Source organism: Rhyacophila brunnea, unplaced genomic scaffold (genome assembly GCF_057557595.1).
Source record: "Rhyacophila brunnea isolate RB1 unplaced genomic scaffold, BYU_Rbru_1.0 scaffold_13, whole genome shotgun sequence".
In the NCBI taxonomy this organism is placed as follows: Eukaryota; Metazoa; Arthropoda; class Insecta; order Trichoptera; family Rhyacophilidae; genus Rhyacophila; species Rhyacophila brunnea.
The window spans coordinates 24,855,747-24,876,980 of NW_028232785.1; the positions used below are offsets into that span (position 1 = coordinate 24,855,747).

Genomic DNA, 21,234 nt, shown 5'->3' on the forward strand with positions numbered 1-21,234 from the left:
AATGTTTATTATATTCTTTGACTAACTGATGGTAGTCATCATCCACTTTTTATTTTGACTTCTAGGGAAAACTTTTTAAATTTAAGAAGATACTCAGCCGCTAGGAAATTATTTATCAGAGTGACAGGTACATTATCATTCCAACGTACAACCACAAGTTTGTTCCTATCAGAAACGATCCTTCTTCATTACCTTTTCTGTGGAGAGGATCTTTTCATCCCTGTTGTTTTGAACCGAGCATAGACTATAATAGGGATTAGTCCATGATTAGTATATGCCCTACTGAGAGCAATAATTGAATTTAAAACAATTCCTATTATTATTATTATTAATATTTCGTGATGTAGTGATTAAATAACAAAGGTGTGAAAATTATAGGTAGGTACCTAGTAGGTATTATTTCTGTAAAAACTATAGCACGTGAACATTTTTTTTGTCTTGAGTTTTTCAAGAGTATGGTGGGGACCTACCTATTACTTAACAATTTTTGCGAAATTATTAATGATTGTAGGCACCTACCTACCTACGTAGGTACCATAATTTTTCTCTATAACTCCTTAGTTAGAAGCAGACTTGAGAGTGGGTCTATCGTTTGGGCCCCGCATCAGTTGAACTACGGCCTTATGGTGGAGAGTCCAAAAGAAATTTTTAAGACTCCTTTACTTTCGGCTGTATGGATATTATCCGTGTTATCCGTGGCTCTATCCAACTGATTTTTTCTTAGGGATGCTTACATACTGTAGCTTAAAATTTAGAAGGGATCTTTATTTAGCTACATATTTTTTCAGACTTATACGCGGCGTAAATGTGAACTCTGCCATTCATGGTGGTGTTGGCTTGTGTGTCTCTGATAATTACCTTAGGAATCGAGGGCATCCGTTGTTTGTTCTGCCACGGTGCAGAACTAACCTGCCATTAGTAATGCCAATTGGGAGGGCAGTAACCATGTTCAATGAAATCGCTTCAAATATTGATATATTCCACTTACGTGAGGGTGAATTTAGGTGGACGTTGTTTTATAAGTTTTTAAGATAAGGTGTACCAAAGTAAACTCTGTGTGCATCCATCTATTTTTATTTTGTTCTTTATTTTATTTATTTTCTTATTTTATTATTTTATTTCTTATTTTATAACTTATTCTCTGTATTTTTATTTAAAAAAAATATTAACACTTATTTTATGTCATCTCATGAACGCTTTGAATTTATAATTTGTTATGTTCATTATATGTAAAATAAATAAATTTGATTTGATTTATTATATTACGATTGGCTGCTAAAAATTTCCTTTTTATATAGTAGGTACCTAGGTAATTTTGTAACATATCTACAGGAAAGCAATACTAGGACAAAGGTATTTTAATAAATTAATGTTCCAATATGTAATAAAATTAGTATTATTATTGGTTCCTGTGGCTCTATTCTTTACACAAGGCGGCTATCAGCTGCTATCGATGATAGTTTATCATATTATTTGTGTACCTTTAGAGGCGCTTAATTTGTTTTAATAAGTTAACCGTCTAACTTTACTAAAATATCAAAAAGTGCTATGTTTTCAGTCCTTCTCTTGGCTGTGTTAGCTATTAGAGCAAAATAGAATTTTTAGACGGTGAACTTATTGAAAAATTTATTATAATAATAGGTACCTACTCAAAAAACAATGATAAACTATCGCCGATAGCTGCCATGTGTATATAACAGACCATTGCCGACTCAAGTGGAAAGCCGATACATTCGCAACGACTGACCCTACCTTTTCCACCCCTCCCGTTGTTGTCTATGGATGACTTGTCATTGCCTGCCATTGTTCTATAGAGTGCTCATACTGACGCGTCTGTCATGTTCACTTGTCAGAGTATTCTTAGTATCAGATTTTATCAGGTTAAAAATATATTTACTGTGAAGGCCTACGCCCTATGTTCTAACTAGTGATATAAAGTCACCCGACGACATGACGTAATTGTGACGTCAGCCAATACACGCTCGTGGCAAGCCGTCCAACGCACACGGCTCACCATAGATATTATTATGCTGAAACACCTATTTGTGTATGGGGACAATGGATAACGCCACTATTTTAGTAGCGTTATATTCTCGAATGCTATTATCACTCCGGTAGTACGTCACAATGATGTCATATGACGTCATGTCGACCGGGCGACTACAACTCGCAAGTTCTAACATAAGGCCCCAGTTGCCCTAATTCATAGACCAATCTCAAAACTCAATAGTCTATGGACTATGCTCTATCAAACCAGTGCTGCCAACTGTACTATAATTATAGTATTTGTACTATAATTTTGGTCCGCATACTATGTACGTTATTTCCGTGGGACGCCATAGCCTAACAGAAACTGGTCGCCGTGATAAGTGCTCTCTACACCAATACAGAGTGTCGCGTGAGAGCAGCCGGAACATCCTCTGACCTCTTTGAAATCACGTCAGGAGTCAAGCAAGGATGTGTACTTGCACCCTTTCTTGTTATCATCATGATGGACTTCATAATGCGTAAGACGGTTTGCCCCGACAGTGGGATACGCCTACATCATGATGACACAACCGATCTATGCGAAGAAAGACTGTGTGACTTGGAGTATGCAGACGACGCAGTCGTGTTTGACTCGACGATCGAAAGGTTGGAGGTAACCGTGACCAGGCTCGCCGCGAACTCGAAACGTGTGAGTCTTCATCTGAATGCGGCTAAGACCAAATCCATGTGCAGTGCTGCATGCATCGACGCCGACACTCCACTGCGGGTTTTCGGTCTGCCCGTCGAGCTGGTGTCCAGGTTCAAATACTTGGGTGCCACGGTTGCCGATAATGGTGGTATTTCTAGTGAGCTTGGAATCCGCATGGGTGTGGCGGGCTCTGCGTTCAACCAACTTGGAGTCGCATGGAGGTCAAGGCTGTATTCTGTGAGGACCAAATGTCGTTTGTTTAACGCGTGCGTGCTACCTGTGCTCATGTATGGCTGTGAGACATGGCATCTTACTAAGCTTCAAGAGTCTCGGCTTTTGAGCTTTGAGAATCGATGTCTCCGCCGAATCTTAGGGGTACATTGGAACGACCACGTTACAAACACCAGAGTTAGTGAGCGGACACAATAGCCTTCAGTGATTGAAGTTATCACGAAGAGATGATTTACGTGGCTGGGACACGTATTCCGGATGCCGCCAAAGAGTGCGGCACTTCGTACCCTTGTGGCACAGCCTCAAGGGTTCCGTCCCCATGACCGGCCCTCCCTCACCCTGCAGCGGTGCTACAAAAGCGACCTACGTGCTGCAGGTCTGACATGGCGGGACGCGTAGGAGTTGGCGATGGACCGAGGGAAGTCGCGCCAACTTGTGCTTGCTTTATGCCCCAATATTGGGACGTGACAGGGTGAAAGAAGAAGATGTACGATATAAAACAAGTATAGTATGCCCAAAATACTATAATTTTGAATATCGGAAGCAATATGTAAAAAGTAGGTACCTACTAAAATTTCGATATTTCCGCACGATAATTTGGTTCAAATTAGTATAATTTCGTACAATATAGGAAGATTTGGAGAACATGGAAAAAAATGCTCGTAAAATGTAAAAAATTCTTTGACTTTGTGAAAATGAAATTTCTTGATTTTTTCGGTGAGCATTTTTGGCCGGTAGAAGTACCTACCTACCTAAATAAAAAGGGGTCTCGGAGTTTCTCATTATTTTTTTTTCTGAGAAACTACAAACGTATACTTACATTTTCTACAGGATGACAACGCATACTATATTTTTCGCCCAAATACTATAATTTTGGAGGGTCTGTACTTTTTGAAAAAATGGCAACATTCTATCAAACCAACCCATGCCCGATAAGTAAGTTGTTCCTTGACACGTCAATTCAAAAGTTAATTATTCTATAAAATGGATGTCAAACGCGAACCATATTTTAAAGAAGTCGATACGGAAGGACAATATTGGTGTGATGTACCCATAAACATAAAACAATCCAACAGCCCGGACGCCAGCGCTTACGTAAAGCAAGAGAAAGTAGACAATGACAGTTGTGTATTTGAGGTTAGTTTTTGAAAACTTATATTGAACTTAATTAACATTTGTCCTCGTGAACGTTGCCATGGTGATATACTATCCAATAAATAAAAATATAATGTCTTTTTTACAATATGCGCGTCGTTTCAAAGCTATCCATCGGTCGGTATTCGCCATCGATATATGTAGTCCAGGATTCGCCCCCATACGATCTTTTACATCTATATGTAGCATTATTTGTCTATGTAGGTATCTACATTCCTGGACTTTACAATAGTTAAAGGTATTTTCTATTCACTATATCAGGTTATAACTTACTATAAGGTTCCTAATCTGTGTTATATAATTTGTCTTGGTTTGACACATGAACGCATTTATTCTACATTTGAAATACAAACTGACACGCAAATAAAGAGAATCAAGTATCTATTCCGAATTTGTCGGAATCGAACTCCTTGTCCAGGATCCCGGCTTAAGCATCCCCGGCACGAGCAAAATATCTAGCAAAACCTTGCATTATGGCTCAAATATACTATGACGATCGGTCATATAAATGCCGAAAAACCCGTTTCTTACGTTGGCTTCCTGTGTCACAGAGTGTAAATACGGTGTCATAGCTGTCATACAATATGTATGTATAATATATGTCGGAATGGCGTAGATATGATCATAGACACTAAATCGCTCTTAGCATATATGTGCCAGATCGTCATTGTGTCTGTTTCAACCTTTATATGATAATTTTTTATTTATAATTTTCCCCGACAAATCAAATTATAATGGACGCAATCCCATAAATATTATCCTTATATTTTAGCCGGAAGAGCTATACATTATTCTCTTCCTAAATTGTCCCGGTATTTTCTGAAAAAAGTACGCAACCTTATTGTACGACAACATCTTCTAGGCGCTGCTGTCTACTTAATTGGAGGAGCTTGTTAGTTTATAATGGAATTCGGGGTAAAAATGGGCGGAGCATGTTAGTTCACAGTTTTCACACGTAGCCAAAAAGATGCTGTCGTACAATAGTTAAGATTACAAACGATAGGATACTCATAATGTTTTGCGAGATGCTTACAGTGCAATACTAGCATGTTGCTACATCCAAGAGTAATGACAGGAGGCGCCTGGTAGTTTTTCCAAGTACATACTGTTATCTCCCTCCAAATGGTTGCAAGTTATCTGCATTTTTTTCCCTGGCTGTATGCTGATTATCGTCTGTCATAATTTGGGACTCGGCAGTGAACAAATAACACCGGAATGATCAAAAATGGTGATTTTTATTTGCTTCTTACGACTGGGTATTTGGTTAAGTACCTACTACATTAGGTACTTATATAATTTTTGCGGATAACGAAAGATACTATAATATGTTTACAATTTGGATGTCAAAATGCTTCTGGATGATTCTACACGCGCGAAAATCGTTTTACGCTTTCGACGTAGCGAACGACAAGCCAGCGCTGAAAGCAATGCGCAAAATGCTACGTTGCCATTAATATATTTTTTAACGGCATTTGGACAATGTTGCCGGTGATATATTTATTATTATTTATTTATTTATTCTCACAATCAACCCTTACTATGTGTCGGCATAATGGTTCAGGGCTCTTTAGATCCACAGAGGAGACATCCCCAAATGGGGACTATTTAGGTGTGTAATACAATACCTATTAATGTAATATGGTTACTTCCCGTACTGTCCCGGCTGTCCAAATGCGGTTTTTCTTTGGTTACGAATCGCTTAGCTTCCACAATAAAATTACGTTTACTACGCACCTTTTTAATATATTTTATTATATTTTTTTCAGAGCCCTCCAGCGGACATAGTCTGTATCAAATCTGAAAATAATTTTAAAGTAGTTTCCTTAAAAGAAGAGTTTCTTAAAGACGTGACGCATCCTGGTACTGATGAAAACCCTCAACCTGGATGTTCTTATTTCGAATTTAGGCCACTAGATCAGGTATGATTAATTATAAGAAATGTAGGTGCTCATTCGTTTCCTAAAAATATACAAAATGTAATATGGTCGCCAAAACACATCTTTCGTCTGCAAGACTGTCTATGGTTAAATCATTTATCTAATTCTACTTCGACCACTGCAACTTTTATGGTACCATCTTTAGAAATTCGACGTTCTATATCTGATCAATATTTTCTTTTTAAAATTATTAATAGTTTTGTTGACTCGCCAAATCTACTCGAAAGGGTGGGTTTTCATTGTCCGTCAAGGTTTACGCGAAACCAAACTTTGTACCATATCAGTCGTAGCGGTTCTAATTATGCACAAAACTCTTTTATTTGGCGCTCTTGTTTAAATTATAATATGTATTTCTCCACCGTTGATCCTTTTAATAATTCACCTGTTTCATTTAAATGCGCTATCTCCAAAATTTTGTATAAATAGATATATATATATACATACTCATATATATATATTGTTTTTATGTTACTTTTTTTGTATATAATTTAATTATTCATTATTCTTCCTCATTTTTCACATGTAATTTCTTTATATTTATGTTATTCTGACTCTCTATCTTGTTAGGCTTAACTATATTATAATGTATACATGGAAACTTTGCTGGTTGCAATAACTTTTCATTATTATATTTTAAATTTTTGTAATCAATATATAACTGTTTGTTTCCTTAATAAATAAAAAAAAATCATCCCTTATTATCAAAAAAGGCCAAACTGAATAGTCAGTATCAAAAGTGGCCTAGAGCATATTTTAGATGTCAAATTGAACTATGTTAATAAAGTTAAGTACCCTTAAATTTACTATTTAAAAGTATTCAGGAAACGTTATAGTGTATTATCTCCTATATATTATTATCCTACAGCTTTCCCGGGTTTTGGCGAGCGATTTTATGCTTTATTTGTCATGTCCGATGGGTTCAAAAAAATAATCCGTTCTCGAATCGTTTAAAATCATAATTTCACAGTAGACACCCGCTGGATTAATTTCCAGTCGATTTCGGTGATTTTTGTGTACTTCCCATACATTTTCGAGCGACATGCGACTTTATTGACCGGGCACTCGATTGGGAAAAAAATTCACTTACTTGAAACACTGATTTAATATCATCCCCAATTTAAAATTAAAATACGTTTTTACAAACTATTCTTAATCGAATCGACAGATACACATATTTTATTTTATTTATTAATGTTTCCGAGAGATTTCATTCGCAAATTTATTCATAAGGTCGTATCAAAAATTATACCCCTATAACCTAAAAATATCCGTACCGACCAATTATTGTAATTGTAATCATTATTTACGTTAATTACTTAATAATCATTATATTTTTAATGTCTTTATAAACGAGTATGACAAACAATCGTCATTTTTAACACTGTTCTTTAAATCAAAAGGAAATGATATTTCATATCATTAGGTAGGATATACGTAGATGTCATAATAATAATAATCTATATACACTTTTATCATTCTTGACTTCGCACGATTCCACTGACACTTTGTTAACTTTCGTCACTTAAAAATGTATCCTGTTGTAATAACTGAACACATTAAAATCGTTTATTCGTAATAACATTTATACAAATTTCCATTAAAACTGTTCATTTTATTATCCGGTTATCCGCGCGCATTTTAAGCATTTGTAGACTATATGATCAACCCAGTGTTGCCAAGTCAAAATTTAAAAATTTACTAGATAGACATGGCAACATTGACTATGCGACCAACCCAGTGTTGCCAAGTCAAAATTTAAAATTTCCATAGATTTTGACAAAAAATTCAGTAGATTTCATAAAATATCAGTAGATTTTGAAAAATGTGGTTTTTTAGATATGATTTAAAACTAATAAGAATAACAATAACTAATAATATTAATTTATTGTAAACAATGATGATATTAATGGGTAAAATGGCGCTCTTGGGTAGAGTTACAATGCGTTTTATGTCAATTTAGAAGTGTATAACATCAAAAAAGGTCATGCGTAAATCATTTTAAGTTTATTATTAAAAGAATCATCAGTTAATTTACAATTATGGAGAAACACAAATATCAGTAGATTTCTTGAATTTCGAAAAAAAATAAAAAATTCAGTATATTGGCAAAAAATATCAGTTGATCTACTGAAATTTCAGTAGACATGGCAACACTGGATCAACCATAGAATAATATTTCAAAATTTGATAACGTTACATTTTTTTTATGGCTGTTAAATGATAATTTTTTTAACCAATGAAACCTATATATATTCAATTAGCTCATATAACCCAAAAAATATTTAGAAGGTATTCAACAATATCAACCACGATCAATCCACTGCTGGATAAAGGCCTCCCTAGCCTGATTCTACTCCTTTCTGTCATTTGGATTGCTGTATTTATCAAAATTGGTGATATTATATTATCTACATATTCATATCGTCATCATCATCATCGACCTGAACCAATCCACAGCTGGATAAAGGCCTCCCTACCCTGATTCTACTCCTTTCTGTCATTTGAATTGCTGTATTTATCAAAATCGGTGATATTATATTTAACTACATATTCGTATCGTTATCATCATTATCAACTAGGATCAATCCACTGCTGGATGAAGGGTTCCGCAACCTGGTTCTACTACTAGTGGTTAAACGAATTTGTGATATTATACCTATTTCTATCATCCTTATCAACATCGACCTGAACCAATCCACTGCTGGATAAAGCCCTCCCTAGCCTGAATCTACTCCTTTCTGTCATTTGAATTGCTGTATTTATCAAAATCGGTGATATTATATTTATCTAGATATTCATATCGTTATCATCATCAACTAGGATCAATCCACTGCTGGATGAAGGATTCCGCAACCTGATTCTACTTCTAGCGGTTAAACGAATTTGTGATATTATACTTATTTCTATCATCCTTATCAACATTTACCTGAACCAATCCACTGCTGGATAAAAGCCTCCCTAGCCTGGTTCTATTCCTTTCTGTCATTTGAATTGCTATATTTATCAGTGATATTATTATCTACCTATCTATATTGATACCGAGAAGAAAGGAAGGACCCCCATGTGTGACGTCATCACTGACAGGGTAAATTATAACACGGATTCTTGATTTATAATCCTGCGCAGGACAGCAATTTATTTAAGCTAACACATAGGCAAACATCGATAATTTTACAATATAGGCTACATCAAGGGTCTTAAATTAAACACGACACTGGCGTTATATTTGGGGTCGATTTATTATTATTATCCCACGCGTTAAGCACTGGTTCACTTTTCTTCACTAAGGGATTGGTTAACTTTTATTAGGTTACCCGAGTCGCTGATTAGGATTATTTTCAACACTGTAACGTTAAAGGGGTATCTTTTATATTAAGATATGATAACTTTTGATTGATTATTTTTAACGCGGGAATCCTAACTGAAACACGTTTTAGGTGTCCGCCGCACCGCGGGCGGACGGGGGAATGTTTGTGCCGCCTTCACTGCCGAATGGGTACTTGTGTCCCACACGCAATCGTAGGTAGATTCGGACTGTCCTTATTTCAAAAGGCATCTTTTAATTTTTGCGGGGTCTCCTCTGCTGAGGGGTGGAGGAAGGGGGCAGGTTACTGACAAACGGTACATTGACTTGAGATCGGCCGCTTCTATCCCCGGGCCGGGTAATAAAATGCACCCTCGTCGGCACGCTGTACAACCGACAGAATGCGTTTCGCAATTCTTATTTCGTAAATCAGAGGAGGTGAACTATAAGTTACAGCGTTATCTTGATCAGGTTGTGGTTTTGGAATTTGAAACTGCGGACCAGGTATTTTTTCGTCTGGCTGGTAACAATATATAATGCCATTATTATCACGAGCCTCAATAAGTCCATTGCTGGATGGAGGCCTCTCTACGTTGATTGTATTCTTGACAGTATTGAATTTCTATATTTATTAAAAATGCTAATGTTATTTATCTACATATTCATATCGTCATCATAATGACCATCATCTTCAACCAGGGGGTGAAGGGTTCCGCAACCTGATTCTACTACTAGCGGTTAAACGATTGCCATATTTATCAAAATTGTTGATAATATATTTACCTATTCATAATATCGACGGCCCCAGGAAAAACCGGTGTAAGTCTAAAATCACAAATGTTCAGGAGAGCGAAAAACTAAAATATTTACGCTATTAAATTCATCATATAAAATGAGTGAGTTTTTTCTAATCTTATTTAAGTAAATCAGATAGACCATTTTATGGTCTATATTTCTATCAAAATTTAATGGTGATTAATTGATTAACAGCTAAGATAATGTCCAAAAATCGTTTTTATTTGGAATAATATTACGCGCTTGATGTTTTGACTCGGTTCAACATGCTTTTGCGCGGACAAAATAGATCACTGACTCCGCACAGCAGACTTATATTCTGGTATAGAACGGTTTTTTACGTCGCGTTTTTCTTACTCTATACGATTTTATTAAACACAACCATAGTTATCGTGCTCTTGTACGGAACAACCATTATAGCGCATTATTTAGCTCGAAATAGGACAGCGTGAATACAAAATAATGACAAAGAGTAAGGAGACATATTGACATGCAGTTTTTTTGTACGAAGTTTTTATTACAGAAAAGTATCTAAGTATGACAATTTTTAAAAAATCAAAAAAAAATGTGAATTATTTTAGTTATTTATATAAATATTGTTAATATGTACAATAAGTAATATAAATTATTCAGGAAAATAGTAATTATGGAAGGATAAAAAAAGTTATGTAAGAAATTAAAATATAACGCAAGTACATACGAGAGAGAAAAATGTTTATTTTTATACATAATAACACAATTTACATTAAAAATATGGAAAGAACAATCATAATGTTAATAAATATTTTATGTTAATACAAATAAATCACATTTTATTAATTTTATTGGATTATTGATAACACAATTTGATATTAAAAATATGGAAAGAACAATCATAATGACAATAATTATTTTATGCTAATACAAATAAATCACATTTTATTGGATTATTGATAACACAATTTACATTAAAAATATGGAAAGAACAATCGTAATGTTAATAATTATTTTATATTAATACAAATAAATCACATTTTATACATTTTATTGGATTATTGATAACACAATTTATATTAAAAATATGGAAAGAATAATCATATTGTTAATAATTATTTTATGTTAATACAAATAAATCACATTTAATTAATTTTATTGGGTTATTGATAACACAATTTAAATTAAAAATATGGAAAGAACAATCATAATGTTATTAATTATTTTATGCTAATACAAATATCTCACATTTTATTACTTTTAATGGATAGTTTATACACCAATCGACTATTTTTCCTGCCTTCGAAATATATGTGGAGCCAGTATTGATTGATGTTTTCAAAATATTTTTTTTCCAATTAATTTCTTGTCGTCTTCTCTTTGCACCTTTAGATGGAGAATACGTTGATCGTACATCATTTTCATCATGTGTAGTCGAATTGGGATTATTTGGTTTTTCATTTGTCAAGGTATCATTGTCCATTATGATTTCTGGAATGGCGATTATGTCATTACAATGCACTGAAGTGGACGGAATCGCAATATCTTGATAATCAATGCGGTATGTTTGTATTGAATCAGTTTGCGGTTTCGATATTTCATCCATTAAGTAATCCAAAACTTCAGGAGATGCGCATTTAAAATATTCGTCAATATCTGGAGCACTTGATGTAAACGAAATTATACTGGGACAGTATTCTGAATAGCTAGAATTGTAATCCTTATCTGTCGTATCGTTAAAATCTGTAAAAACAAAATATAAAATTATAATTTAATACTCCAATGTATATACCCTATGATTAAAAAAGTAGATAACAGAGTGATACCAGTAAAAAACATTCCTAAAGATGAGTTTACAGTACCTAACCTTATAGAATTGCTTATTTTTCAGAAATATTAAAACTTAAATCTTTTCTAACATCTCAATATTTCGTGGTATTCAGAAAATACATAGATCGTCTGCTACATATATAACAAAAAAATAGGTTTTATCAATATAAAACGCAATATAATTCAAATACTTATTCCCCATAATTTACTACCTATGAGGGTTAGTTTCTTCTACTTTGATTGGATAGTGATATAAAACTTATAAACCAACACAAAATCTTTAAAAAAATAAAATCTTCTATTGAAGCATAAAAAAACGGTCCTGTTTGTTGTCAAATTATGTCAAATAATATGACATAAATTGAATTATATTTTAATAAGTGGTTAATACACACACAGTCTCTTCACCAAGAATCGAATAATATTTTAATAGTCTTACGTTGTTATAGTGGTTATATCATATTATGCTTACCTATGACTTCATCGTTGTCAAGGGATTCTTCATTCACCATGTTTTTCACATTGCAGAATACGCCACTTACTTCATCCAATATACAAGTTTAATCTGTAAATCAATACACAAGCACATTAGATACCATGATTTGGTAGATATTCATAAAATATCTCATTTAAATAGTAAAGTAGTTAAATATATAAAAATACAGATAAGTATGAATTACAATGAAGAAATGCAGAAAATTTAATTATTTAAGAGGGTTGGCGCAAACCAGCAATCATTGCGTTATGCATTAAATTTATAAATTAATCAACTTAATATTAACATAAGCTAATTGGTTATCAAATAGTATTTTCTTTAAATAGTGGATATCATTATCTAAGCGTTTCATTATGAACTTTCAAAGAAACAGGGTTTAATATCAATTTTCATTCATATCTAATTCTTTTTTATTTAGGTAATTATACAAAATGTAAACTCTGTCCAATTTTACTAGGATTAAATAGCTAATAACTTTCATAATAATAAAACAATCATAATCAATAAGTAAAAAGTATGTAAATGTATGTACTTACCACTCTCACCACTACTAGATTTTTCAAAATTAATTGATAATTTATTTTGAAGTCCACCCGATGCTAAATGCAATATATGTTTTGCGCGATCAGACATGGTATAAGTACTAATTAAATTTTAAAGAAAATAACGATAATTATAAACCGTTGATCATAAAATCATATAAATTAATACCAATTAGGTCACTAGTCATAAACACAAAGATTACATAGGTAGGTACTTAATACTTATTTGTAATTAATGATAAAAATTCTCAGTCGCTAATCAATGGGAAAGTTAAACGAAGAAATTATTCTGTGTACATTTCACCATCTACACGACGTTTTATTTGTTTCATCTTTTCCTAAATTTCTATTATAATAATATATAGGTATAATATAAGGCACCAAGCCCAAAAATTTAAAATTAAAAGAAATTCTTCAATATGTATGTAGAAACGAATAAATGCTTCTTTGACTGCATTTTGTATATTTTTGTTAATGTTTTATTGCGGCCAATAAATGCGTCTCTGTGAAAGCCCGCCTAATCCTTTTAGGACATCCCGCCAAATAAAATTATTTTCCCAGGATACTTAGAAGTGAGTAAATTTAATGATTTTGTCTACGAGACATATTTAAAGTGATAATATAATAACAATACTGGCTACATTGTCATATTTGCAAAAATATTATGTACATGTGCTGTACTTAGGGCCACATTCAATAATTTCATGTTTGAATTTATTTTGATCTTAGCCGAAGTCATAATATTATTATAAAAAGGTAATATTCCCACAAAATTTTATCAGTCTTTTGTAAAAACTCACTATTTCGAAGTGTCATAAAAAGGATTACCTATTTAACTTATTTGTGTCATAAATATCAGTCCAAAATTACTATGTATTCCATTACACAAATAATAAAATTAAGTATCCTTACTAGGTATTTGTTTTCTATTAAATAATAAAAATTGTCAAATTTAGAAATAACATTACCGACTATTTTTGTAGGAATTTGTAATAATTTCAAGAGCAATTTATTTTATTAGTGTATATTATGTTTTCCTACTAGGATACATGGTTGTATAATACGTATCGAAATTATCGGCAGAGTGCATAAAACGTTTGAACTGAACCTTTTGTTGAGTTTAAATAGCAGGGTGTTTAGTCAACGTGTGTTTTCAGTCTCCAATGTATGCATTCAAATTTTTATGTCTTGTTAATTAACAGAAAATCCGAAAAATTAAGATTCTTACAATCTGTCACAATAATGACGTATATGTTGACGAACACACACAAATACAGAAAAAGGATCGAATGAATAAATGAGCAATCAAGAGTCTGCGGCGTATTTAGGTATGTCTAACCCTTAAATTGAGATGGGCCGGACATAATATATCGCAGATGAAACGACCGCCGAATGAATGCAATAATCCAGTAGTTTTAGAGGAACGTAAGATAATTAGAATTATAATAATATGCTATATTGACAAGATATTTAAGTTCGATGAAATCAGTGCCCGTGAAAAATAATTAACCAAAAAGAATGGAGAAAGCGTGAGGAGGCCTTTACCACAGTGAATAGAAACAGGTGATGAAATAATATAGTTTCACAAATTTTAATGCAAATTAATTTGTTTTCTACGAGGAATTTATTTTATACTACTAAAACTACTGACCAGTTTTTAATTATTAATGCGTATAAATTCTGAAAATATCAATCTTTTTCGAAGATATACCAAAACAAATTACGAGTCTTATGTGATACATCAATATAAAACATGGTATCTATTCAGATATCCGTGAAAGAGCGTAATAGCAAGTATTATGAGCCTCTTATTCGAAAGAAAGAGCGCACGACACGTTGCTTATTTAGATATGACTATACTTTTCGGAAATTTCTGTGAACACAAATTTAGTCGACGCAATATGTTGATATATTGCACAATCGTCGAAAACCTAACTTTGTCAATTTTTATGCTAGAGACCTGAAATTTTTACAGGACGTGCACAAAAAATATGATATTATAAAAAGCTAATAAAACTTAATACGCTATTTTCAGACTTATAATGGTTTTTCTAGGGCACGTCGATATCGTCATTATCATCATCAACCAAGATCAATCTACTGCTGGATGAAGGTTATCTCAACCTAATTCTACTCTACTTGGTCATATAAATTGCATTATTTTTTAAATTTGTGATTTTATATACCTACCCATTTATATCGTCATTACTTATCGTCATCGACCTGTATCAATCCACTGCTAAATGAAGGCCTCTTTAAGCTAATTCCACATCTTTTGGTCTTATAAATTCCTATTCTTGTCAGAATTGTTCTATTCCTCTCAAATATAATATGTATTGCTTCATTATTTATCAACATTTGTCTCGATATGAATGTCCCGCACCGGGAAACTATATTGTTTAAGGTTAATTTTTAATTAAAATTTTGATTTTTTAAATATTATTCTATGGCTGCAAGCATTTATTTTTTATAGACAATGAAACAAAATATTGTTTAAATTTATTTTTTACACTGCTAATCTACTTCTATTATCTCAATGGGACCCGAAGGAGATTAATATCACATTATATTGGATCGCTATTTATGATAATCACATAATATATTGCTTTATATTCGAATGATTGAGGCGTATAATTATTTATCATATATAACTGCACATACCTACACATATATTGTATTACAATTAAAATGTCAGAAGTAGCAATCGGTGATTCTGCTAGGCATAGCAGCCTAAGGCGGAGTTAGACGATATTGTGAAGGCCAGACTTCTGAATAGACTGCGCATATGAGTCCAAATTTATATTGGCAGTGACGATTTGCAAATCGTAAAAATGACAAATCAGCGAAATGTCAAACAGTCTGACGTGAATAAAAAACCCATACCGAAGGGAAAACTATGGCGCCATCTATGCATATTTCACAATTTATATTAAAATCCAACACCGCCAAGCCGTCTGCAAGACCTAGCGAGACAGACTGGCGACCGCCAGCTGGCTCAGCTACTAAAAAATATAATAGGTATTTAAATATACATTTTCAAAAGTATAACTACAGTTTTTCGCCTTTCCTGTAAAAAACATCAAGATACCTTTGGCCCACTTTGATACTGGGTGCCTCAAATATTTTCAATTAGGTATTCTAAAACTATTGAACCAACAATAATGGTGTCTAAATAACTTTTCATACAAAACAGAATTAACTAAAAATTAATTCAATTCTACTTAAAGATACCTAGCTAAAAGTATTAAAAATGCATTTGCATCATGTTCTGATATAAGTAGGTATTCTGAAAGTTTCAAATGTCTATCTAGTCGGGAAGTTAGTTAAAAATCGATTGCAAGATTTGTACCGGACAACGAACCACAGGACAATTAATAAGAATACGAGCTAAGAAAAACGTTGTATAAAGCGGCGTTTGGGCATGATAATAATCACTTTCTGCCTGATCTTGTCAATCCTGACTACGATGCACCCTTAATTGTATAGGTATATTTTTTCCAGAAATCTTCAACGAACCTTCTTGATATCAAATCGGAGAATATCAACGAAGAAATTGACTTCGATGACGAGGATGTTGAAGACCCGCAACCTGGCTGTTCATGTTTGGACCGTAGACCAGCAAATCAGGTATACAATATTCTAAGGAAATAACTAGCTACATTCATATTATTATATTTTTAATTCACAGCAATCATATAGAGGTAAATGCTTAACTTGGATTGACCATCTGATTAAAATAGATACAAGACTAGTGCTTAGGAATCTTCAAAATGTCAAATAATTGCCAGCTGCCATGTTTACATTCTTGCCATCTCTAGGTCCTACGCGTACTTTAGAAATGTTAAATTCATATAGTGGTGAAGGATTTGCAATCTTCTGAAATTATATATTGGATTTTCATGCTTCTTTAGTTGAAATAAATATAGGTAATGACCATAAATAATTTTGAAAAACACTTTCTGAGAAAATATATTACAACCAATAGAAAAAATCCTTTTGAAAAAAGTAAGCCACCCCGGCAGGGATCGAACCCTCCATCTCCTGGGTTTACGCCCCGTCCGTTGCATTTAGCTCTATGCTACAAGGTGACGTACTAATTGGTACAAATTTTAACTATTTGCCTTTTTAATATCTACTCATCAGCGTTCTTCTAAATCAACCTACTTTGGCAATCGATTTTTGTTTTTATTAAATCAAAGTAGATACCTATTACTTCAATTACTAACCGACGTCGTGGATTTCTCCAATATTTTTTATGATGTAATTTACTTGAACTTGCTAATAATTTATAATTAACTGAGGTAAATGCAACGGACGAGGTGTAAACACAGGAGATGCAGGGTTCGATTCCCTGTCGGGGTGGCTTACTTTTTTCAAAAGAATTTTTTCTATTGGTTATAATATATTTTCTCAGAAAGTGTTTTTCAAAATTATGTATGTTCAATAATCAGAATGGTACATTCTTAAATCTTGTGAATTATTCGTTGAATAAATGAAATAGTTAAGTATAAGTAATGACATCAAGTGTTAGAAAAATCCAGAAACTCCAGAAGCCCATAATCATTATCTGACTGACTCATAGACTTATGAGCAGATGTGACTACGAGACAAAACTATTTCTAGTCAATAAGTCAAATTTATGGACACCCGTGTTGACCAAAAAAATAAGTCATTGGTACAAGAAAACTAAGAGCAAGCCAAAAATATGTATTCGATATTGATAATATTATGATTATGTGTACTGCGCCCGCAGAAAGTGCAAGCCAAAGTTCTTTTGCCGTTGATAAGTCACAGCTTTTCGGGGGGCACTGATCTTTGTAATCCAATGTAACAGATATAATTGACGAGCTCATTATCAAACACAGCAAAGTCATGTTTTGGCCGATGTTCATTTTTGGATTGATTCCGGTAGGGAACTTCAATGCCCACAATTCTATATATATTTCAGCATCAAATTCGGACTAACAGTATATTAAAATCAACTTAAAATGTGCTCTCAATATCAAAAACTGCCAAGTCAGAGGCATCTTGTTATCAATGCGGTTAAGTCATCAAGGAGCCAATCAGATTGCAGCATTTCAATCAGCTGTTTGCAATCAGGCAATCTTTTGTATAGAGTTATTTTTGCCTGATGTTTAATAGATGATGGAAAAAAAAATAACTGCTGTAAGATTAAATTCCTTATGTAAATTTTAATTTTAAATGTTATTTCAACTCATTTCAGTTTCAAAAGCGGCCAGGTCAGCACCTTAGTAATAAACACAGCCAAATCATGTATTCAAGCTGATTTTCTGACAAAACTAAGCATCTTCAATACAATTTTATATTATTGGGAGTATAGAAAGCTGTATTTGCATAAAAACATAAAATATCATGAAAAGGTAGTCAAACTAACTTTCGCCTCTCCTGAAAAAAAAGTGGACATGACTTGGCCGTGTTTGATAATGATGTCCTCAATTTTTATTCTCCATTAAAAATGGCGTTCTCTACAGTCCACACAACCATACGATATCCTTATTATTTTTGTTTGTATCTCCGGTTGCAAACAGCAGAAGGCGTCATAATCCTACACCACACCTAGTGAGAGGGGATGCCTAATGCTCTCTCCCCCCCTTGCAGGTGATATTAGTGATACAACTTACTCTGCATATCAACATTTCTTTAATAATTCATAATTTAAGGTTGAAACAGACACAATAACGATCTGGCACATATATGCTAAAAACGATTTAGTGTATATGATTATATCTATGCCATTCAGACATATTATACATACATATTGTATGACAGCTATGACATCGTATTTACACTCTGTGACATAGGACGCCAATATAAGAAACGTGTTTTTCAGCATATATATGACCGATCGTCATAGAGTCTATTTGAGTCATTACTTTTAAGATACCTACATATTTTTAAAATATAATTAAATACTTTACATAATGCATTACTCTATGTTCTTTTAGTTGAATCCTACAAACAGTAAATTGAGCCACGTCGCTAGTTTCGGAATGTCAGAGAAAATCTCAGAAGTTCAAGAGGTATACAATGAAATACAGATTTATGACCAAGACATAAAGAATGAACTCGGAGTACATGAAACGACTACTGATGTAGACGCCGTTGGTATCACTGCTAAAGGCAATCATTTACAATGCAATGTCACAGCTCCTGAATTATTAGTAGCTGTTATAAAGATAGAGAAAAAAACATTTTTTAACCAAAATTTTGCATGTAGTTTTTGTTTCGAGTTTTTTGCACCAATATATTTATTGAAACTTCACAAAGCGTTTCATAAACAAGTAACAAAGAACAAGACGGTTAGGACTTTACAACCATATAAATATAACCAAGATAATTATTCCAACGTTCGATCTACTAACATGAAATTAAACAAAATGACCCATTCTGATGAAAAGCCATTTAAATGTGACCTATGCGATTACTCATGTTTAACATCTAATAAAATGAAAATACATAAAATGAAACATTCTGGCGAAAAGCCATTTAAATGTGCCCAATGTGATTACTCGTGTATAAGTTCTACTAACTTGAAGAGGCACAACATAACGCATTCTGTTAAAAAGCCATTTAAATGTGATCATTGTAATTTCTCCACCATTAGACTTGTTACCTTGAAACTACACAAAATGACTCATTCTGGTGAAAAGCCATTTAAATGTGCACAATGCGATTACTCATGTATAACATCTAATGACATGAAAACACATAAAATGACGCATTCTGGCGAAAATCCATTTAAATGTGCCCAATGTGATTACTCAACTATAAGATCTACGACCTTAAAAACACACAACTTGACTCATTCTGAAGAAAAGCCATTTGAATGTGATCAATGTAATTTCTCCACCATTAGACTTGTTACCATGAAACTACACAAAATGACCCATTCTAGTGAAAAGCCATTTAAATGTGCACAATGCGATTACTCATGTATAACATCCAATGACATGAAAACACATAAAATGACGCATTCTGGCGAAAAGCCATTTAAATGTACCCAATGTAATTACTCGTGTAGAAGATCTACGAACCTGAAAAGACACAACATGACGCATTCAGATGAAAAGCCATTTAAATGTGATCAATGTAATTTCTCCACCATTAGACTCGCTACCATGAAATTACACAAAATGACTCATTCTGGTGAAAAACCATATATATGTGATCAATGTGATTATGCATGTATAAAGTCTAGTGGCATGAAATTGCACAAAATGGTGCATTCAGGTGAAAAGCCATTTAAATGTTATGAATGTGAATACTCTTGTACTACATCTTCTTTCATGAAATTGCACAAAATCAAGCATTCTGGTGATAAGCCATTTAAATGTGATCTATGTGATTTCTCATCTATAACATCAAATATAATGAAAAAGCACAAAATGTGGCATTCTGGTGAAAAACCATTGAAATGTGCTCACTGTAATTTCGCATGCATATTCTTTGGACACATGAAAAGACATGAAATGACGCACTCTGCTGAAAAACCATTTAAATGTGACCAATGTGATTACTCTTGTATAAGATCTACTGACATGGGAAGACATAAAATGACGCACTCTGGCGAAAAACCATTTAAATGCGATCAATGTAATTACGCATGTATACAGTTTGGAAGCATGGAAAGGCATAAAATGACGCATGCTGGTGAAAAGAAATTTAAATGTGGTAAATGTAATTTTTCATGCCGACTATCTGGCCAATTGAAATCACACAAAAAGATTCATCCAGTTGAAAACACTGTTTAGTTTGTTAACATCGTTAATCTTTACTAAATCACGTGACACAAACTGTTTGGTTCGGTATTTATTATAACTTTTTACAATTAGATTAGACACATATTATAAAGGAAGTCAGAGCACGTGGTCGCGAACAGCGATCACGCAGGCTCGAAACCTGATGGGTGTCTTCCAAGTGGTTATATATTAATACCGCTTTAACTCACGTAGGTGTTGTGGAGTCCTTCTTGCAGAGACATTTTAGGTGTCGATAAAAAGTAAAAAAAAAAAATGGTTAACACGAACTTGGATTTGTTAACCCTGCGCAGAGTTATAATTTATTCATGGTTATGCAGACATTGTCATTATGATACGGATTCAAAACAATTCCGCGGGGGTTTCACTTTCGGCGTGGCGCTTGGCAAGTGTTAACATTGAAAAAGCTGTCATCCGAGGCACTTGCGTCACTGGCCCTGCCTTTCATCGCGAGGGTGATCTTTCGACTGACTACAAAACTATCTTTCAAAGGGAATGATTGTGGGATTGCGGGGG

At 33.4% G+C, this 21,234-nt stretch overlaps 2 protein-coding genes across 4 annotated transcripts in view; one reads left to right on the top strand and one right to left on the bottom strand.

The window, feature by feature from the left end:
- Positions 1-21,234, bottom strand: part of LOC147077025 (uncharacterized) — a 208,717-nt gene that overhangs the window by 146,136 nt on the left and 41,347 nt on the right. The gene's annotated exons all lie outside the window — the stretch shown is intronic.
- LOC147077028 (uncharacterized) lies at positions 3,829-20,955 on the top strand. Of its 2 annotated transcripts, XM_085940662.1 has the most exons (5): positions 3,829-4,045; positions 5,830-5,982; positions 14,143-14,268; positions 16,442-16,567; positions 18,907-20,955. In XM_085940662.1, the coding sequence occupies exons 1-3, from the start codon at positions 3,893-3,895 to the stop codon at positions 14,239-14,241; spliced, it is 405 nt and encodes a 134-aa protein (XP_085796788.1). In that variant the 5' UTR covers positions 3,829-3,892; the 3' UTR covers positions 14,242-14,268; positions 16,442-16,567; positions 18,907-20,955. The 2 variants fall into 2 exon arrangements, 1 of the variants encoding a protein (XP_085796788.1); XR_015069399.1 differs by lacking the exon at positions 14,143-14,268 and having other exon boundaries at positions 3,834-4,045.